The 22972-nt window shown below is 31.9% G+C and overlaps 2 protein-coding genes, 1 long non-coding RNA gene and 1 pseudogene across 4 annotated transcripts; all 4 read left to right on the top strand.

The window, feature by feature from the left end:
• Positions 1-2929: 2929 nt before the first annotated feature.
• On the top strand, positions 2930-3349 carry LOC120579441 (uncharacterized). Its single transcript, XR_005645271.1, has 2 exons — positions 2930-3135; positions 3237-3349. It is a non-coding gene; the product is annotated as an uncharacterized lncRNA (long non-coding RNA).
• A 509-nt stretch (positions 3350-3858) lies between these two features.
• Positions 3859-7824, top strand: LOC11440435 (centromere-associated protein E). 2 transcript variants are annotated; one of them, XM_024779678.2, is made up of 4 exons: positions 3859-3988; positions 4396-5553; positions 5958-6874; positions 7216-7824. In XM_024779678.2, exons 2-4 carry the CDS (start codon positions 4422-4424, stop codon positions 7558-7560), a joined length of 2394 nt encoding a protein of 797 aa, XP_024635446.1. In that variant the 5' UTR covers positions 3859-3988; positions 4396-4421; the 3' UTR covers positions 7561-7824. The 2 variants fall into 2 exon arrangements, with proteins under 2 accessions (XP_024635446.1, XP_003602264.1); XM_003602216.4 differs by lacking the exon at positions 3859-3988 and adding an exon at positions 4020-4205.
• Positions 7825-8874: 1050 nt separating this feature from the next.
• LOC11414347 (uncharacterized) lies at positions 8875-11631 on the top strand (annotated as a pseudogene).
• A 5194-nt stretch (positions 11632-16825) lies between these two features.
• Positions 16826-21278, top strand: LOC11444214 (uncharacterized protein At4g00950). The gene is made up of 2 exons (XM_003602220.4): positions 16826-17373; positions 20986-21278. Exons 1-2 carry the CDS (start codon positions 16954-16956, stop codon positions 21076-21078), a joined length of 513 nt encoding a protein of 170 aa, XP_003602268.1. The 5' UTR covers positions 16826-16953; the 3' UTR covers positions 21079-21278.
• The last annotated feature ends 1694 nt before the right edge of the window (positions 21279-22972 follow it).

The following is a 22972-nucleotide window of genomic DNA, read 5'->3' on the forward strand; positions in this document are numbered from 1 at the left end:
TATTATTACCTCTTTTAAAAAAAAACAGCTTATTCAAAACAGCTTAATACGATATCTTTTTCAAAAACTGCTTATTCAAAACAACTTATTTATACAAAACAGCTTATTACGACCTCTTTTTCAAAAACAACTTATTCTAAACAGCTTATTTATGCAAAACAACTTAATACGATCTCTTTTTCAAAAACAGTTTATTCAAAACAACTTATTTATACAAAACAACTTAGTACGACCTCATTTTCTAAAACCGCTTATTCAAAACAACTTATTTATACAAAACAGCTTATTACGACCTCTTTTTCAAAAAGAGCTTATTCAAAACAGCTTATTTATGCAAAACAGCTTAACACGATCTCTTTTTTAAAAACGGCATGTTCAAAACAGCTTATTTATACAAAACAACTTAATACGACCTCATTTTCAAAAATAGCTTATTTATCCAAAACAGCTTAATACGATCTCTTTTTCAAAAACAGCATATTCAAAACAGCTTATTTATACAAAACAGCTTAATACGACCTCATTTTCAAACACAGCTTATTTATGCAAAACAGCTTAATACGATCTCTTTTTCAAAAACAGCTTATTCAAAACAACTTATTTATACAAAACAGCTTAATACGACCTCATTTTCAAAAACCGCTTATTCAAAACAACTTATTTATACAAAACAGCTTAATAGGGCCTCATTTCAAAAACAACTTATTCAAAACAATTTATTTAATAAGGGCTTATGCAAAACAGCTGTTTTGAATAAGCTGTTTTTGAAAAAGAGATCGTAATAAGCTGTTTTGTATAAATAAGCTGTTTTGAATAAGCTGTTTTTGAAAAAGAGATGGTATTAAGCTGTTTTGCATAAATAAGTTGTTTTGAATAAGTTGTTTTTGAAAAAGAGGTCGTAATAAGCTGTTTTGTATAAATAAGCTGTTTTGAATAAGCTGTTTTTGAAAAAGAGATCGTATTAAGTTGTTTTGCATAAATAAGCTGTTTTGAATAAGCGATTTTTGAAAATGAGGTCGTAATAAGCTGTTTTATATAAATAAGTTGTTTTGAATAAGCGGTTTTTGAAAATGAGGTCGTAATAAGCTGTTTTGTATACATAAGCTGTTTTAGAAAAAGAAGTCATAATAAGCTGTTTTGTAAAAATAAGTTGTTTTGAATAAGCGGTTTTAGAAAATGAGGTCGTATTAAGCTCTTTTGTTTAAATAAGTTGTTTTGAATAAGCTGTTTTTGAAAAAGAGATCGTATTAAGCTGTTTTGCATAAATAAGTTGTTTTGAATAAGCTCTTTTTGAAAATGAGATCATAATAAGCTGTTTTGTATAAATAAGTTGTTTTGAATAGACGGTTTTTGAAAATGAGATCGTAATAAGCTGTTTTATATAATTAAGTTGTTTTGAATAAGCAGTTTTTGAAAATGAGGTCGTAATAAGTTGTTTTGAATAAGCGGTTTTTAAAAATGATGTCGTAATAAGCTGTGTTGTATAAATAAGTTGTTTTGAATAAGTTTTTTTTAAAAAAGATTGTAATAATTTTAGTAATGTCTAAAATTGGAATTTTGAATTATTAAGAGGGCAAAATTGTCAATTTGTATGTTTAACCCCCCAATTTGGGGGAACTTTAAAATTAGACAAATGAAGCCCTTCAAAACCCCCCAAAATCTTTCCCTTGTTTTTTTAAAACTCACAAACAAGAGTTTACCACTCTATAAGCCTTTCCTTCCCTTACCCTCCCCTCCAAAACCCAACTCGAAAACAAAGTCACAGGGAAAAGATATGAAATGATGTTAGGGCTCACATTATTAACACTCCCTTTGATTGAATAGTATATATACGAAGAAAAAAGCCTTCTCATAGGAAAAAAAAACAAAAAAAGTACCAAGGCTAAATATATTTTTGCTATTTTTATAAAAATAAACGCATTTTCAAAGATATCAAAGTAATATTTACAATTAGTAATATATTTACAAATTTGTCCTTTTTTTAATTATGAAAAGGAAAAAAAAACTAAAAAAGAATCTTACTTTAAAAAAGAACACTAATTTTTTCTTGTTAACTAAATATAAAACACTAATCTCAAGAGCATTTTGAAGAGATGATAAGGAATAACTCTCAATTTAGATGTAAGTTATATGTTTGAATTCCGTTCTCTGAAAATGCAACATAGTTAAATTTCTTAAAAGAAAGTTTTGTCATTCATTATAGTTCAATCCGGTTTGAAGGATTAGTCTTTATAATTACGTGTAGAAGATATCGGATTCACACAAATAAAATAAAATAAAATAAAAAACACCAGTTATAAGTGGCAGATTTCTTGACTATGTTTCTCATTGGTTTCCTAGATCTCGCTAATACACGGGTTTTACTATTGGTTTGAACTTTGAAATCTAAGTATTGATTCTTTGTTGATAGTAAAAAATAAAATATTGATCAAACAAATAGTCAAAAGTTCACTTACTGCATAAACAAAGTTCCTCCTACTTAATACTAACAGTAACCTTTTTTTTTTTTTGCTACATGACCTGGCTTTTAAAATTTAGTATGATTTTGTATAGCTTTTATTTAACATGTTACATCTTTTACAGATCTTAACTCACAAAAGTAAACGACTTAAAGAGAAGCATATCCCTTTAGTCTCATATAACTTTGTTGCTTGTAAACTGAGAAATAAGTACTTAATGCAAGATATATTTTTGTCACTCACCAAGTAATGTTTTCTGGCTACTATGGTAGCATTGTTTGGGTATTAAAATTTCCAGTTGGATATACTACTTGTGAAGTGCGTTATGTGGACAATTCCTAGGTATAATTTCCGGATAAGATACGTGGTCCATAAGGTATTAATTTGGTTGTTTGTATTGATTTTGTTTTAATATATGCTACAATCATGACAGGGACCAGTTTATCAAAATGGGTTAATCAAATTGCAAAGCAACCGGTACTTGTTCCCACCTTTGTTACGTTTATAAAAAAGGAACAAAAAAAAAATATAACTTTATGTCACTGCTATTCATGCACTTTCAAATATATGCACTGTCTCTCATTTTCTTTTTATTTGTTATAAGCCTAGTCCTACAAGTCTTTTATTTTATTATAACAGAAGTGTCTTTTTGTGCATTCTAATATTCAATATACAGGTAAGCAATACTAATTGTATTTAATATTTTATAACCAACTTGATTCAAGATATCTATATCTATATATTCTTTTGGTCCTTAGATTTCTTTTTCTTTGTCAGAAATTGTAACAAGCATCCAGGAATCAAGTGCTTTTGCTTTCTAAAATGGTTAAGAATTGAGGCAATGAGCAAGGAGTGGCAATTGGGGGTTGGTGGTGGTAGGAGAAGAAAAAAATAAAAAAAATTAAGGAATGATTATAACCATCTAGATGGTCCGAGTGGTCATGACTCAGACACCTTAAACAAGTGGTCAGAGTTTAATTCGTAACCAGGCAAAACTTACTCAGTTGATCGAGGAGTATCCCCCTTGCGAAATAATTTTTTCGACTGAGATTGATTAATGTTTAACGGTGGTGGATACTTCGTATCAATGTCATGATTATAAAAAATAAAAGGCTTAATTGCACTTTTGGACCCCTATATTTCCAAAAGTTGCGGTTATGGACCCCTAACTAATTTAAATACAAAACAGCTCCCTAAGTGAGGTGCCACGTGTCAATTTTTTTATTTTTTATTTTGCCTTGGGGTCCAAAACTACCAAAGAATCAAAACATAGGGGGCTGATTTGTATTTAAATTAGTTAAGGGTCCATAACCACAACTTTTGAAAAGATAGGGGTTCAAAAGTGCAATTAAGCCAAAATAAAAAGCTGAAAAAGGGGAGGAGCATGTGGGGTTACCAGACATTAGGCAAGTCTTTCACTGAAAACCAGGAACCAAAATTCATAATCATATAGTACTTTTTTCTTTCTTTCATTCATTTCGGTATTATAGAGTATAGAGTACACAATGTGCAGTCCAACACGTGTAAATGTAAACACCTATCTTTTTTATTTTCTGCATTCTCTAACCATTTATTTATAGATTATAGAAGATACCAATTTCACATCAGTTACATATCAGTCTTTGCTGTTTGGTGTGACTGCTGAAGTTAACTTGTCCATTGGAAAAATACTTTTTTTCCTTATTCTACTTTCTTTTTCTTCAACTTCCTATTTCCATTTTTGTCCTTAGATGTGAATTGCATAAGGTAAACAAACATGTTAACTTCTTCAACATTCTTAACAGCATCCATCAATTTTATGTTCCTCAATTATTGTTGAACTATTTAGGATCTATAACCCTTTTATTTGAATTATTTTGATTCATGTGAGTTTTTATGTAATGTAAGACTTATAGTTATTGGAATTGTATTCTAATTATTTGTTTTTATGTTGCAGTGTTAGGAAAAGGAAAATAAAATCTCATGGATAGCATTGTGTATAAAAAGAGTGATAATATTGATGATGATAGAATGTATCCAATATATTTTGGTGTTTCTTGTGCATTCTTAGCACTTCAAGTTCTTAGAAAACCAGAAGTTGAAGTTGAGAAAAATTTGACTGAAATTGTTGAAACTATGCTTCAAGGAAGTACACAGCTTTTGGGGTTGATTGTGTGGAAAGTTCAGAAGGAAGTGATAAATGGGGGAGAGCAAAAGCTGAAAAGTGCTGAGATGGAAATTGAGAATTTGAAAAAGATAAGACATGAAGATGCAAAAGCAAATGAGAAAGTTGTTGGGATTTTTGCTGCACAAGAACAAAGCTGGTTTAGCGAAAGAAGGAAACTTCGACAACAGATTGGTGCTCTATTGAATGAGTTAAGAGTATTTGAGAAAAAAAGGGATTTAGCTATATCTGACTTGAATCAGAAATTGAAGGAAATGGAGGGTTTGGTGGAGGAAAAAGATAAGAAGATTGAAGAAGAGGAGAAAAAGAGAAAGGAGCTAGAAGAAAAGGCGAAAAAAGCTGAAAAAGATGCAGAAGAATTGAGAGAATCTTCTAAACGTGAAGGTCAAGAACATTCTTCTGATCTCAGGAAACACAAAACTGCTTTCATTGAGTTGGTTTCAAATCAAAGACACCTTGAAGCTGAACTCGGTCGCGCTGTTAAGCATTTGGATGCTGCAAAAGAGGAACTTATTGCTGTCATGGAGAACAAAGAGGAGTCTGATTTGATGGTTCAGAAATTAACTTTGGAGATTGCAAAATTTCACAAGGATTTGGAACAAAAAGATAAGATTTTGTCAGCAATGTTGAGAAAATCTAAACTTGATACTGCAGAAAAGCAAATGCTGTTGAAAGAGGTTAAGTTATCAAAGGCTAGAAGGAAGCATGCTGAGCATGAAACAGAAAAGTGGAGAGAAGCTTCAGAAGGAAAACATGACAGACATTCCTTTAAAAACATGTTGATGAACTTGAGTTCTAGGAAGGATGTTTTCCCTAGTTCAAGAGGCATGCAGCATAGTTCTTCAACCGGCTCCTCACATATTTCAAATGAACAAGAACAATTTTCGCCTATTTCTGATCACTACTTGCCACAAAGAAATGAAGACTTATGTAAGATTTATAAGTTCTACAAACTTTTGTCTCAATTTTATTTGTTGTTAGGCCTTGTTTGCATAAACAACTTCACTAAACATTTATAGCATAAGTGCTCATTATATAAGTGCTTATGTACAAGCTATTTCTATAAGAATAGATAATTTAAATTTAAATTGGTTTTATATAAGCTATAAACTGTTTTCATCAGCTATCCTTGAGAGCTTATATAAAATAAGCTGAAAACAACTTATGGACATGTCATAAGTTGTTTCCATAAGTTTTCACAAACTGTCTGACAAGTACTTATGTCAGTAGATAAGTTCAAATAATCCAAACAGAACTTTAGTGTACAAAGTTCAACAGCTAGCTAGAATCTCTATTTGTTGTGCTGACTCTTTTGTCTCCTATTTTGTCTCTAGCCATTCCTGCTAACGCTAAACGTTTGGAAGATTGGGTGAGAGCCGAGACAGAAAGGTATGCAACTCTGATTGAACAAAGGCATCACATAGAGTTAGATGCTTTTGCAGAACAAATGAGGATCAAAGATGAGAAGTTAGAGGCATTTAGGTGGCAATTGTTGAGAACAGAATTAGAAACAAAGCAGCTTCAGTCACACTTGGAGGGCTTGGTGAAGGATGTGACACAGCTGAGACATGACAAGATGAAATTGGAAAGCTTATTGTTGGAGAGAGAGGATGCAATTAATTCTCTGAAAGACCAATTTGCTTCAAAATTGAGGCCTTCAAACTGCTTTAGAAACAACTCTAATTTGTCCCCACAATCTTCAGAAATCACTCAAGATCCTGTATGGTCTAGAGTCAAGATTGTGAAGAGAAAACCAGGTGAAAAACAGTTAGAAATGATGGAAACTTTGACTGAAGAAGTTTGTGAAAAGGAGGTGCAGCCCTTGAATCATGATCAATTTGACGATGCGAATTCACAAGTTCAATCTCCAGAAAATAAGATTGAAGAAGAAAAGCATGTTTGTCGGGAGGACAATCCCACTCCTGTGCAGTATCAAAGTCCAAATCACATAGAAATTGATACTGCTGAAAAGATAGGTTCCACTAGCAAGCCCTTTAATGATGCAAAACAATTCCAATGGAAGATGGATCTTCATGCTCTTGGAGTATCTTACAAAATCAAGAGGCTTAAACAACAACTAATTCTTATTGAAAGGTTGACCGGAATGCAAAACAATGATGAACATGCAGAAATTAATGAAGATAGCAAAGTCGGTATGAAGGCTTATCTGTCCTTGATTACTTTGCTGAATAAACAAATCGGAAGATATCAATCCCTCCAAGAAAAGACCGATGATCTTTGCAAACGAATGGTATGCATTGATTCTTGTATATTTTTACGTGTTCTGCATTGGCGTCTAATCAAATATATGTCGTGTTATAATTTTTTTTTCTTCAAATATCTCCATGATGAGATATGATTTAATTCTATTTTTATCAGTTTTTTGTTATGACACTAGAATCCTTTTGCAATATTCTAAAAAATATCCTTTTAGAGCATGTGAGTCCTTTTTGGCTTCTTTTTAATGTACATTTATGATATTGAAAAATGGAGCAATGTTGCATTAACTGTAATCTAAATTCTATTGTGTCCATCTTCATTTAGTATTGCAAAGTTGAGCATGAGTCAATAATTTGTTGCACATTATTTCAGCAAGAGAATGTCCTCTATGCAAATCGCGGAGAATTGAATAATGCAAGAAAAAAGGAGAAAACATCAACACTAGAGCATTTTTTGGAGGAGACATTTCAATTACAAAGATACATTGTTGCAACAGGACAAAAATTGTTTGAAATTCAATCAAAGATTGTTTCTGGATTTGTTGGAGTGGCAGAAGAGATGGAGAAAAGTGCTGGAATTGACATGAAACGGTTTTCTGACAGTATAAGGAATCTGTTCCATGAAGTTCAAAGAGGTTTAGAAGTTCGGACAGCCAGAATTATAGGTGACCTTGAGGGAACATTGGCTCGTGAAGGAATGATATGCTTGAGAAGGTAGCAATAATGGAACTTAAAAGGGATCACATTAATGGTTCTTTCCTCAAGTGTTTATTTGTCTATACTCTATAGTCTATATATAGTATACTTGTTACTGCAGTTAATAACATCAATTTGTATATGGAAGTTGCACAAGAAAATAATTCAAATGTGACTGGTGAAAACAAAAAAAAACTAAACAGTGAATAAGACTTGTTATTTTCATGTCTACAAAGTCAACAATGTTATTGGTTCTTTGCCATGTTATCCAAGACACTTAGGAGAAGTGGTCCATGTTTGGGTCCTTATTGTTTATTTATATTATAAAAATATCTTTTGGTTTTTTAACAAGTAATAAAAACATATGTTTTGTTCAACCTTCAACTTCAACTTCACCATCAAGATTTTGTTGTTGAAATATAAACTATTAAATAATTAAACTATCTAAGATTGGTTTAGATATTTGAGCACATGGTAGGACCATTTAGAGTCTTTTAGATGAATGGTATTTACAAATGTTAAATTTGTAAACTTGCTTAAGTGTTATTTGAATAAGAATTTTGTAATCAAGTTTGAGACAAAAGCCATATATTTAAAGATTAATTGTTGAAATAATTCATGTTATAATATATGTGAAGTCTATAAAAAAACTCTGTAAAAATAAAAAATAGATAGAATCTCTATTATTTGAGATTCTTTTTACTTTTGATCCTCCAATAATAGTCGATAGTCGCATAGGAGGTGCTCATGTGACACAAAATCTCTATTATTTGACTTGTTATTTTTTCTCACGATTTTTTAACATTAATTGAGGGATTGAAATAAAGTATATAAAAGTCCTCCCACTCTCAATGTGGATCTTACATTAATTTCAAGATAAAAGATTAAGCGTTAGAAAGGAGTAAGGATCCTCTCCAGTTATAAAAATAAATGAAGAGTGTCATTTAAAAAAAGATACACACAAAAAAGGTTGTGGGTCCCTTCATCGTTAATTTTTTTTTTTTTACTTTTTATGTGTCTTTGTCTTTTCAAATAGAAGAAATAGAGAAAAACATAAATCGAGAGGATTTTAACTACTCCCTCTGTGTCCCTATATGTAAACACTCATTTGATTTTACTTTTGTTCTTAAATGTAAACCCCTTTTTAAATTACTAAATGCATTTATTATTTTTTTCTTAAACATACCCCTAATTAATATCACTATCTTGTCTTGAAATATGAAAAGTCAAATTTAATACACATACAAATAAAGGACAATTTTGTAATATTAACACACAAAACAGACACATTAATTACACTGACAACTTTTTTTAAGAAATGTGAAAAAGGCAATGGATGGCTACATTAAGGGTATATTTGGATGATCAAAGAAAGTGAAAGGAAAGATAGTAAGAGGAAAGGTTGTTGAAGGAATGAAAGTGGGTGCAAAGTAATATGATTATTTAGTTGTTTGATATCAAAGAAAGTGGAAAGAAAGTTGAGGGAAAGATAGATTTATTTTTATTAAATGACATAAATATTCTTACATTAATATACACACATACATAATATATATTAAATTTACGGTATACTGTATATATAGAAAGTTAAATTTTAATATAAAATATTTTATTTTTTAGTTTTTGATATTTTTATTTATATGTTATTTTCATATTTTTTAATTCGTATATTTTGATAAATGATATTAGATGCATTATTTTAATCCTATACTAATATTATTTTATTGTATTAATAGAGTGGTTTTTATGACTTTTTAACCAACAATACCAATCCAAGTAGTTTCCTCACCAATTTGAAGAGAAACATTTCCTTGCATGGGACTCACATAAATCTTTCTTTCCTTAGCTGTTTACATGGGAACCAAACTATGAAAGTACAAAGACCAATAAACTTTCTTTCCTTTGTCTATCAGTGGTTCCAAACAAACCCCAAGGGACTGAGGGAGTAGTTAGAAAGATGATTGGTTTTGAAAATGATGCAGTCATGCTGTCAAATAAATTTAAGCCATTTGATATAATCAACCGTTTATATTCTTCTATTTTAAAAGGTCAAAACCTCGGGATAATAAAAAGTTAAAACCCAGTTTGACATGGAAGCTGAAAGAGCAAATAGGTCAAGAAGGGATTCCGGTTGGGAGAAGGATAGTTAAGTTCCCTTCTTCACACACTGAATTGGGTTGGTTGCATTTCATTTCAACATGTGGCTTGGGTTTATCTGTGGTTTCATTATTTACAAAATTATTATTCAAATGTCGCTCTCAAAAAAAATATAATAGAAATATTCAAATGCTTCCTTAATGACGACGGCGTTTTAGACATCGAAGCTTCTCATTCCACTCTTCTCTTCTCCCTTGCTAATAGGTCTTTCATTTTCAGCTTTTTATTTTTTAGTTAAACCCATCAATTTTCAGCTTCATCATCCTATTTTTGCTGTTTTCTTTTTTCATTGTTGCAGGCTTCAGAACCTTTTTGGAGGAAAGGTTTTTGTGGGTCTTCGAATTCCTGATCCTGATTCTTCTTCAGTCTTCACCACAAACCATTGATCTTCTTCTCCTCACTAAAAGGTATTTTATTTTTCTTTCTTCTCTGTAGCACCGACCCTTCTTATACAATTTATTATGGTGTCTGGTGTTTGTGTCTGAGTCAATGCTTCACAGGTACAATATTGTTGAGATTAAGGTGTTACAATTTCTTAAACATACATGAAACAACATAAACATTAATTCAACATCCATGTTTTTCTTTTACTTATTTATATGTATGTTTGTTTGTATTCTAGGGGGGTTTTGTGTCGCGATATCGTGGTTTTGTTGAAGCTCCATAGTGCAGTTTTTGCAAAATCATGGTAAACCACTGTGATTTTTCAAAACTCACCAAATCCAAACAAGCACTTAGTTTAGGGTATTTATCATTTACGTGCTGATTGTTAGCTTTTTTACTCTTCTGATCGATTAGGGGTTAAATTGAGTCCAATTAAGCTCAGTTACAGTTGCTAGTAATAAATGGTAAATTTGTTTTTCTTTTTTTAAATAATTTTTTTTTACTTTAATACTGCAGAGAGCTACGAGTGATATCGGTGAAGAACTTCTCGGGGATTTTGACAGTTCAAGGTGATGGTCGTTGGGCCTGTGAAAAGTCAGGAAAACATAATAAAGTTGAACGTCACCCTGATCCTGTAAGGAACCACTTGAATCAATGTCTTTGTTCATATAATATTGAACATTACTACCAGTTTTATTTCCGCAATGTTATTTCGGGAGATGACATGAGTTAGATTTTAGAAACTAGTTTTGGATGTTCATTAAATCATATGAACTGTGATTTGTATTTCATTTTGTTCCTATTTTGTTATTGAGATTGTATCAAATGTGGAAGAAAATGCATAGATTTCCAAAGTTGTAACTTCTTTCATTAGTCATTTTCTGAACTTGTATACAGGTGGAAGAAGTAAGAAAGCAAGCTTCTATTCTTCAATCTTATCTTGAACAGAGAGGGGCTGTTCTAACTAGAGAATTTCTAACTTGTAAAGTTATACTACCAAATCCTACACTATGGTATGTTACTGAAACTCCTGTAAATATATGTACTTTCTGTAAATATTATCAATTTCTTTAGAAGATACTCTCTTTCGATTCATGATTTGCAGTACGCAGTTTGATATTTTCCTAAAGACTTCAAAATTTGCCAGATTTGGCTTCATATATTGACATGTAATGGTCATTTCTCTATATTCACGTTTCACGCATTATCTTTTAAATAGTTATTGGCAAGATCAAGAATGAGAACATTCCACATTGGCTCTACGGACAAGTTGATATTTTCAATACACTAGCTACCTGTACTCTTTTCTATAAAATTGTAGTTTTAACTGATAATTACCTGTGATGGAAGATAACCATTCAAGAAGGGAAGGTTTCTATACTTGCATTGTTATTATTGTCTAATAGTATGTTGTTTCTTAAACTAACATGAGATGGTTTACAGCTCCGTCTACGCTTCAAGTTTTATACATTTTGCTTGACTATAGAACCAAGGGAGTAACAACACCAGAGTGGAAAGAAGTGACTGTAAGATCAAGTACTAAGATCCTCTTTCAGGTTAAAAATGCTTCCAAGAGCAGAAAGTTTAAGCTGTCTTCAGTCTGCTCTATGCATCTTAGCGCATAAAGTTACTTAACTAGAATGTCGGAAATGTCAATAACAGTAGTAAATTGACCCTGTGCTTGCATTATACAGATTATATAGATATAGATACTGGTATAGTTGACAGTTTTATTTTATTTACATGATCATCCTATAATAGGAATGAAAAATTCAGCTTCTCAAGAAAGCAGCAATAAGTCTTGCAGGAAGAGTAAATTAACCCTGGCACCTGATAACTGATAATAACTCTAGTGGCAACAGTTAAATATTAATAGTTTTTTGTTTCAACTTTGGGAACCATTCTCTCAATAGTCAATGGCTTTCACTTGCCTGAATGAAAACTGCTACCCTCTACCAACGTTAGGAATATTGCCAAAAGCATATACGTTGTCAATAAGAAAATTGCTCTTTAGGCCCCCTTTGTTGTTGGCAGAAACGGTAACTAACTATAAGTTTTGGAGTAAAAGAAATGCATTTCAAGCAACAATGTGCAAGCAAAGGGGTATTCAAAGACCACTTAATGCATTTGTACATAACACATACAAAGGGGATATTCAAAGATGAGACAATCCTTCTAATCAAAATTGGACAATACCACTCAATATCCATGCACGACAAATAATAAAAGTGCATCATTAGATTCGTAGCATTACATCAACAGTATGCAAACGATTGAAATTCAACATACAAACAAAATTACATAATATTACATCAAATAACATTACACAACATTACATCAAATAAGTTAAAAACCTCACAAAATGACACAAAATCTCTACTGACAATTTGGACACTTGCAGTTGAAACGAACCCAAATATATAGCTTATTATTTCCCACCATGTAGAAAAATATGACATGAACTTTGATTTCCACCAAGATGAACAAAGTATTTGTTAAGCTGTGTCTTCAACTCTTTCAACTTGTTGTTGGGTGTTAAAAAAATCTTATTGGTCCTTTGAAAGCTTCATATCTGACATGACCTTCGACTTTTCCAACTTGAGACATGATTCACTCGAGAGAACTAGATACAATAGAAAATATCATAACAAAATGAAATAAACTAGATACAAACATTGCATGTAAAACTATCAAAAATTGAAAGAAACTTCCTTTAATTAAATTAAATTCTACAACAACAATAAGAGCATACATTAAACTTAAATTCAACAACATAATGATACAGCATAATAAAACACACACAAGAACATAGATCAACCAAACTAACTTCTTCATTTGGTATATCCATACAATCCTTGATTTCTTTTTAGGTATTTGGCCAAATCAAACTTTCCTGAATATCTTGGGAAGATTTGACCAAGGAAGCGTTCAACCTGATCGGTCCTTTAGAATTGTACATACCAAATATAAAAAACATGGTTCTCCGGTCGTCGTCATTTCAAAGCTTCATATCAAGAAGGGAAAGTGTAGGTTTGCATATATTAGATTGAAACGGCAGTTAATTGCAGTTGATATTGATATTGAACGAACAACAATTAATTACTGTAGACTGACGAATGGTAGTAATTGTCGCTAGAGATAAAATGGTTAGTTCATGATGTTTGGAGCAAACAATGGGTGTCTGGAGCAATTTTCAAAAGATAAATTTTAGAGCTTTAGCAAAATTATAGTGACATCTAATTTTTTTTCTCATATTTATCTTATGTTTTTATTTTATCTCTTAAAAAATTGTCATATAAATAATTGTTCAAATAGTACAACTTCTTTTCAATGCGCAATTAAGAATTAGGATTATATTCCTAAAAAAAACATGTCTTTTATGAAATGAAAAATCATGTTACGTTACCTATATCATATAAGAACACTATCAATTTTTTTATTGGGAACTATTTTAAGGTTTGTAATTGAAGAATATAATAATACACATATTGCCCACCACACGTTCTAAAAGCAGAAAATAATTCAATTACAAAAATAATTGGAAAATGATAGCACTAAACAACAAAGGGAGAAAGGGGCGATTATATACGAAATTCAGAACCGCTTTACAACCCGATGAGTATGCTGATAAAAAAATAAAATAAAAAAAAATGAGTACATAGTAGCAAATAGTTTGCACTTCGCACATTGTTAAATTATCCTAATAATTGTCTTTGTGAGATTAACTCAATTAATAAGAATAATATATAATATATGTAAGATTGTCATAAAAAAATATTCTAATAATTTACTTCAATAATTTATTTCTTTTTCAAAAAATAATAATTTATATTCCATCATCAAGCCATGAATTTCTTCTTTTGACGGAAGCATGAACTTTTTATTTGATGGCTAATTGCCTCATGGCTTTTTTATTCGCCAGCTTGTGATATAATGAGACTAATTTTTTTTAAGGAATATAAAAGGTTTTTTCTAGATTACCTTTGAAAAATGGTGGATAATTTATCCATCAATCAATGAAAATGAGCAATTTGTTAGTGGGGTCAAGATAGTTCATGGATACCACTTAAAAATGTGCTTATGTGGCTAATGTGTATTGATTGGGGTAAATTACCCACCATCCTTCCATGGATACCCCAGTTGTCACCAATATAAAATAACAACTAATAAGTGGATTGTATTCACATTAAGAAAAGAAAAGCTGCAAATCGCCTTCTTTTTTGGATGACAAAACTCCTTCGCCTAAGTTTTAACATAGAGGCTTAACTCTATATCATTTAGCTTAAACTAGTAGAGTTATCTAACATCTAATAACCGTCAGGCCAACAACTATAGCGTTCCTTCTTTATAGCTAAAATGTGTTAAGGATTTTATCAGTAAATATTTCTCCAAAAAAATAATAATACTAGCACTGTATATTTTTACTTGATAAATTGGATGCGAGGTAAGTTACAAATATTTCCCTTCCCTAACAAAAAAAATACTTGATATATATATATATACACTTACAATATTTCAGGTCTCACCAATTTGAGTAATGATGATCCATATAGCGCACACATTATAAGGAAGACATGTGCAACCTCGTGATCCATACCATATCCATATATAATAGATAATTTCCACATGCCAAACATAGTTTCATATTCTAGTATGACACTCGAATGAGTAATTTATGAATATTAACTTATTGAGTGTTCAAATGTGTTAAAAATGACCAAGTCTCTGTTTGGAAATGTAGCTTCTCATAAATTGAGTAACATTGGTATGCGTATAACATGAAACGAATACAAATTTAGACGGCCTATGTTTGTTTTCACATCAAAACAACTCGAGTGTGTGTTGAAGTTTTTGGGAAAAATCGGCTTAGAGAAAACAAAGGGACACAATAATGCAAAGTGAAAACTTTAAAACTGGAAAAAAATCACGAACGTTGTTTAAAAACAATTAGAGAATAAAATTGCAAAAATAGACTGTGTACCCTAAATTGCTTATCAGCCCCAGCCCGAGTGTACACCGGCACCCTTGAAAGTGTTTTCAATTGAAAGAGTTGGATGTAAATTTAAAATATTTTCGATTGATGAGTAACGAATAACTAAAATCAACATTAGTCTCCATCTTTCTTTACAATTTAAACAAATTGAGATTTTTTCAATACATATATTTTCAACAAACACCTTAAATTATGAATGGGTCCTTCTAATCGTGGAATGTGATAGGATCGTTGCATATTCAAACATACTATAAACCGAATACGAAACTTGTTATTGTTTTTTCCAGACATTTGACTTATGTTAGTACTTTTTTTATCAATGAGAAACAAAAAGAAACATGAAAAAAGAAGAATTACATACGTGGAAACTGAATTCCCCTATCATAATAGCTCCATATTGAAGAGAGACAAGTTGTGATGATCCTAAGCACATGAGAAAGCAAAGCATCCAATTTAGCGAGTCAATTTGCACACCATTTTCCTTTGCGCATTGTATGATTCAATGCAACATTTCAATCTCTCAACAGGAAAGAACAAATATTATCAATAATAGTTTCATAAAAAAAATAGTATTAATAAGAGGAGCATAATGATTAGTAGGTAGGACACCATCCTTATAAAGGTAAACGCCGTTTGCAAATATTGTCTTTAAAATCATGGTCCAAAGTGAATTGCAATCCATAAAAAATAGCACAAAGTTCAACATTAATATTAGTGGTATGTCCACAAATCATGCAAAACTGATGATCTAACCACCAAGTGAACACCTGACTAGACCCCTAAAGCTGGATTTTCCAAGATTACCAATTGAGATATCATCAACATTACCTTTAATCACATTATCTCGAGGAGGTTGTCAAGAAGACATCCCAAGAGTATAGTCAGATTGAATTATACATAGAGTAGATTTGGTTAAGATCATTGATCAGAGAGTAAGACTAATGTCAGAGAAAGCTTCATCATTTTTGGATTTCCAAATAAATTACCAACATCCAATAAGGAGAATAATACTATATGTTGGATGGTTGCATACATCTTGAACCATAAATTCAAATCATCTTCGCAAGAATCATTAAAAAAAAAAAATCTTTGCTTGTGTCCAAGTTGGCTGCCTTCGAACACCCAGCAAATGTCAAATGGTTTTCGACGAAATACTACATCTGTAACGAAGCATCAAATGACATATGATAAGAGCACCAAACCTAATTTGTGTACAACTTTCCATGCATAATAATCTACATAAAATAAAATGACGAATATTTTCAGGAAGTTTAAGCTTCCAAATCCAAGACCAACTCATGACCACCTTTAGACATGTGTTACCACTTGAAATTCACTTTTTTGACTGATATGTAGTGATTTGTCTTAGCAAATTTGTGATCTGTCTTAACAAATCCATGTTAATACTTACAAGATGCTTAATATCATCAATAATTTTTCCATAAAATAATAGACACGCATCATTTTCATTTGTAGAAACAAACACACATGATAAAATGATGACAGTGAGGATTATGGTAGTCGTTTCCACAAAAATAAAAAAGAAAGACAAAAATGACGTTTTATTTGCATTATAAAATCTTAGTATTAAATATTGAACAGTTTCTATCTACTCCTTTCCTAGATTATTAGTATATAGTATTACCTTATAATAATTGGGACAGGGTGGGGCTATTTCATTTCCTTTCTAGATTTATTTATCATCCCTAGCCTACCACGTACATCTATATATATCTCAAACCAAACAAACTCAATTCAATGAAATAAAATAAAATAAAATATCAACTCTCTTTCTTAACATGTTGACCATATTTCTCATTAGCTTATTGTAAAGTTCCTCCTACCATATACCACCACTGAGAAAAATCAACAACCAAAATAATGTCATCGGAGATTGCCATGTCACCACCTCAAACCATGATTTCAATTCCTTTCAAGTGGGAGGAAGCACCAGGGAAGCCTAGGCATTACCACACCCAATCAGAGCTCGTCAATACAGTTAGAACAACCTTGGAACTGCCTCCTAGGTTGCTGTTTTTGGATGCTAAGGTTGATGTTCCTTCACCTACAACTGTGTTAGATGGGCCTTACGTGGGCCGGGCCATGTCCTTCACTTCTTCCTATAGAACTTCAAGGGAAAACTGGAATTCCAATTTTGGGTCTAGCAGGTGGAGTGGTTTCAGGAAGATTAACAAGGAGGGAGACGAGGGTAGTTTTGACTTTTCGGGGCAGAATAAGGTGAAGAGCTCACGGGCTGCTAAAGGAGGAAGTCCCATTTCAAAGGGAAAATCACATTTGTGGGTAAGTCATAATTACTCTACTGTTTTTTCTTTTCACTCTTCAATAATCTATTGCGAAATGCTCTTGCATCAATGTATCAAAAATCAATCTTCAACTAGTGTTATAGTTAAATCAACTATCACTCTAGAAATATACTAACTATTTTTAATCTATCAAGATGGTCCTGAATTATCATTCTCTCTTTTATTTTCAAAGTAAATGAAAGACAAATTTGATGGATCAATAATAGTTTAAGTATTTCTCATCTCAAAAAAAAAAAAAAAAAAGTTTAAGTATTTCTATATATAGTTGGTGAGAGAGTTTTTTTTTTTTTTTTGAAGAGAGAGAGTGACCATTTATAGACTGGATTTATGGTTTATTCTTTATTTAATATATAATATTTAATTTGTTGCAAATTTATATTTTAATATTATTATTTGTGAACCAATTTATATTTTAATGCGAGAATAATTGAGAATAATATATCATCAAGCAGTTGCCTTGCCGCTATGTGAATAATTGAGAAATATTTTTTCGTCAAGAAAATGAGAATTTTTTTCTTTTGTATATATCAATTGTAATATTGAAAACAAAAAATAAAATATTTAATTTTTTTTTTAACAAACCAAAATGGAATATATTAGATCACCAAAGGTGATTCATCTTGCACAAGGCGTGCAAAAGAGAACCACCCACCAAAAAATACAGCTAAATGTCTGGTGCTATAAATGAGCACTCCTGAAGAAAAACAAAACAAAACAGAGCTACAATAAAACACTCATACAAGGTAAAGGATGCCGCCACCAGTCGTGGTAACTAAAAGCGTAAGTAGGCTTGTTTGCCTTTAGCCAAGAAAAAGACATCAATTTAATATTATCTACTAGATGATACAAAGTGTCAATATTCTTGTTAAAAATCGTGTTGTTTCTTTCCTTCTAAATAACCTAGACAATAGCCATCCAGATTACCGTCAGAAAAGAGTGAATAGCACGCGGGAACCCCGCCAAGTGACAAAACTTATGAAGATGATCGGTGGTAGTCGCCGGAGTAATAAAAGAAATGCCTAGCCACTGAAAGATGCGATGCCACACCACTCCAAAATGAGGACAATGAAATAGGAGATGATCCACGGTCTCGGAAGAACCGCAATTAGCAATGCAAGAAATGTCGTCGAAAGGAATGATGCGCCGACGGAAAAGGTTGTCTTTAGTTGGGATTCGGTTGTGGAGAAGTCGCCAACAAAGACAGAGACCTTAAGCGGAACTTCCTTCAGCCACACATCATCAAATCGACCGCACTCGGAAGGAACACCTGGCGTCGTGGGATAAGCATAAGTACCCTTAACGGAGTAGCCATGTAAAGGGTCCAGCATCCACCGCCACCTGTCAATAATATGGTCCTGCAAAACAACATTATGCAACAAAGATGCACACTCAGACACTGTCTCCTCCTCCCACGTCAAGAGACGTCTCCTCCACCCCCAAGCTCCTCCACCATTTGCCCATCCCCTACTCTCTATCTGCTGCACCGTTACCCATTTATCAACCGCCAAATCAAAAAGGTGATGGAATTTTACCCGTAAAGGCACATCCTCCACCCAATTATCTGACCAAAAAAATGTGCTACTCCTCCACCTACAACCCTACGCACATTATCTTCAAACCAACTCCCTTCCCACAACCCTACACCACGACGAATGCTAGTAATCATCCGCCACCACAAAGAGCTATCTCTCCCACCCTCCTTTAGGCGCCCCCCTTCCTCCCCGTACCTAGCCTGCAAGACTCGATAGCATAACCCCTCCTTATTGACCAACATACGCCAACACCACTTCCCCAATAAAGAAACATTAAACTCTCTCACCCTCCTCACGCCTAGTCCACCCTCCTCCCTCGGTAAACAAACAGAGTCCCAGTCCACCCATAACACTAGTTATATATATTTTTTGAAAGGTCCCCGCGAGCTTAGCTCAGTTGGTAAGGACAATGCATAAAATATGTATTACCCGGACAACACCAAAAAAAAAAAAATTTTGAAACGAATTTTTTTTCGGTTAAATATATTCTTAGCCTCCATAATTATTTTAAGTTTTATTTTGCTTGTAATAACAAATATTAGTAATTAGTTGTTAGATTAATATTTAATCATTCATTTAATGTTATATCATTTTTATATTTAATTTTTTAAAATAACACAAATAAATAAAATAAAATAAAAAAATATTGGATTAAAGGGACTGATACCCGACACTTCATATTATGAAGAGAGAAAAAATCATAATCAAACTAGTGGAATTTCTACATGCTACAACTTACACAACACTAGATTGCTCTGTTTTTCTTTTACTAACCATTTTGGGCTAATTGTGGACCATGCATATTTACCTGCTATAATATTCTGTCGGTATGTTCCCATTTAATTTCTAACACTAGATAGTAAGAAATTGGTAGGTTACTACAGTTTAAATAAAATTTCTCAAAAGAATCATGACAAAATTGTAGGTAAGATTACTGTGCTGGGTTCAATATATATACGTCATTCTATGTAACACATCGAAATAATGAACACGACACAATTAAAGCATCTATAACTTTGGCTTGTATTTTGCTTAAAATAAAACTTTGACTTGTATATATATCTTAAAAGTCGTCACCGTTTGCTATAGATCCTTGGCCAGTTTAGACTCTAAATTATCATGATCATTTTTGTGGAAATTGGATAGTTAACGTAAAAAATAAAATATAATATTGAAAAAAAATGATGCATAATGATGCAGAGCAGTTGAGGCGTTAGGTATGCATTGCAGTAAAACACATACTGATTGATAAGTGAAGTTTGACTAAATATATACCCTTTGTTTTTATCATATTCAATGTGACTACAAACCAAGCCACCAAATTTATATAAAGGTTACCAGTACAATATTTGTTAACAAATAATGGAAAATGTTGCGATCTGGGTAAAATTAAATTGATAGTGATATTAGTCGTACTAGTATTTGTTTAAAGTCTAGTGACCCTACATTTGTGCAAATAATGGAAATTTTTCCTTTCAAACACCAGAAACAGTTGGGCACCGAAAGATGACTTTCACTACCTGGCTTCAAGAAAAAAACATGCAACTTTTGATTTTGTTGCGTGTAAATATTGAACTTTAAATTTAATACAGGCTAATTAACTTTTTAATTTTTTAAACAAAAAAGGTTTAAAATATTTACGATTATAGTAGTATTATATGCAGCACACAACTAATAAAATATGAGTTTATTGGATGTTGATAGGCAAAAACAACTTTACACACGCGACTATTTAAAACATTTTAAATTATCACGTTAATTAAAAACACTAATTAATGGGCGACTTTAAACATTTCAATCCATTGTATATGCAAAATTGTTTTGAAACGCAACCCACCATCATTAAACTCATAAAATATTTACATACACTTCACATGTTATAAAATTCTTGTCAACAATTTAATGATAAAACTTTGCGAGGATGATATTTTTTTTGAACCCACACCGTTTTGCAATTTTGCTTTTCATCGTGTATACTACTTAGGAGGACAAGAATATCAGTGATTTAATTAGTTAGGTTGAAACATTATCATGTAATAATAATTTTATACCTGCAGGCAAGCATTTATGACAGCTTCAAGCAAGTGGTCCCTTGGAGACGCAGGAAAGAAACACAGAGAAAATGGGTTTCCATAACCGACACCATTTAATCCTTGATTTTACTCATGTTCATTACTCCTATTAAACGGAATATTTAAGAAATGAAATGATATTTAGTGTCTAAATAAATGAACTTTTCTCTTATATATATGGAGATATTTGCTGTATAGAGTTATACTAGATAGATAGATTGTAACCGCTTTAAGACATTTATTCAAAAGGAAATTATAGTAACATGATAACAATAAAAGAGTTTAGATTATAGTGATATCTTTAAGTAGATTAGTTGTTTATCTTAAACGTTTTCAGCCTAATAGATACTCCATCCGTCCCTATATATAATCACACATTTGACTAAAAAAATTGTCCCTAAATATAAACTCATTTTCAAATTACTAGGTACATTTATTATTTTTTTCCTAAACATACCCTTAATTAATACTGCTAACTTATCTTGAAATATGAAAATTCAAATTTAACACACATACAAACAAAGGATAATTTGGTAATATTAACACACAAAATAGACACATTAATTGTATTAATAATTTTTCTTAAAAAATGTGAAAAAAGTAAAAAGGGGGTTATATATAGGAACGGAGGGAGTAAAAATAAATTAAGAAAACTCATGAAAAAATATGATAAAAGCTGGTGCGGGCTGAGCTATGTCAAATTTGTTCGAAAATTGTTCTTCTCCTTTTTAAAATTGTTCATTCTCGAGTTAATTTACGCTGTCATTTTTAAGATTGGTTGAACCAACTAAAATATGAATGAACCGATTTTAAAAGTAATTTTCAAATTGTTAAATAGGCCCTTCAAATACTCATAAGCCCTTTAAATATCCTAAAATGTTGAAAGTTACGAACCACTCAAAAGTTAACTAATCGGATCCTCTCCTTCAAAATTCTCTCCATCTCTCTCCTTCATCCATTCCTAGCCATTGGATCAATCAAATGGTGGAAATTTAAAATACAAAAGAACTCTAAATTACATTTGTCTCTAGTTCCAAATCCCTACTTCTGAAAGAAAGACTGAAACAACTCCAAATCCCCAAATCCGAACTCAACCACAACAGTAACGACTATTGACAGAAATGACATTGGCGATGCGGTAATGCGCCGACGGTGACGGAATACAGGTTGAAAAAGATTAAACGGAACTCCTCCACCATCCTCCGCCCACAACGGCGACACACGACCTTCGAGTACGGGATGTTGATGATGCTGAACAAACATGTGTTTTTCCTTACCCCATCCTCTTTCTAACTTACGGTGGTTGTTTATATGAAACAAATAAATCCTCTTAAGAAAAAACAAACAAATAAAGTCATTCCATTTGCTAGAAAAAATATACAGTAAACTGAAAACAGAGGAACATGTTGGTTTTTAGTAAGGAACCATGACATCACAGATTGAAAATCAAATATTCCTAAAGCCATTCAATCATTCCATGTTCATAAAATCAATATATTTGATCGTAGTAATAAGAGACAAATTATAAAATACACAATAAAATTCATTCAAAATTCAAGCTATTTAGAAACTTAGGTGAGAATTTTTGCAGCGATGAGGAGAGCATAGAGGTGAGCAATCATAGAAATTGAGATATTGTGACCACCATTTTCTTAGGTTGAGAGTGGAGACTGGAGACCTAAAGAAGGGAAGTTGAAGAATTGTGTGTTGGATTATCAAAATCCCACCCAAATTGTTTCAGAGTGTAGAAGTTTTAGGTTATTTATTTATTTATTTATTTATTTATGTTATTTGTTTTTTAATATTTCCACCATTTGATTGATCCAATGGCTAGGAATAGATGAAGGAGAGAGATGGAGAGAATTCTGAAGGAGAGGATCCGATTCCGAAAACCAATATACCAAAACACCAGCATATCAATATACCAATGTTAATTAAATTTACGAAATTACCAATACTTTCAACATTAAGC

The sequence above is a fragment of the Medicago truncatula genome, chromosome 3 (genome assembly GCF_003473485.1).
Source record: "Medicago truncatula cultivar Jemalong A17 chromosome 3, MtrunA17r5.0-ANR, whole genome shotgun sequence".
In the NCBI taxonomy this organism is placed as follows: Eukaryota; Viridiplantae; Streptophyta; class Magnoliopsida; order Fabales; family Fabaceae; genus Medicago; species Medicago truncatula.

Bases quoted from the DNA above. Each gene is read 5' to 3' on its own strand.
- LOC11444214 (XM_003602220.4), top strand. From the start codon at position 16,954: ATGTCATCGGAGATTGCCATGTCACCACCTCAAACCATGATTTCAATT. The intron at 17,374-20,985 runs GTAAGTCATAAT...TTATACCTGCAG, and splicing joins AGGGAAAATCACATTTGTGG to GCAAGCATTTATGACAGCTT.
- LOC11440435 (XM_024779678.2), top strand. From the start codon at position 4,422: ATGGATAGCATTGTGTATAAAAAGAGTGATAATATTGATGATGATAGA. The intron at 5,554-5,957 runs GTAAGATTTATA...TTTTGTCTCTAG, and splicing joins ACAAAGAAATGAAGACTTAT to CCATTCCTGCTAACGCTAAA. The intron at 6,875-7,215 runs GTATGCATTGAT...ACATTATTTCAG, and splicing joins ATGATCTTTGCAAACGAATG to CAAGAGAATGTCCTCTATGC.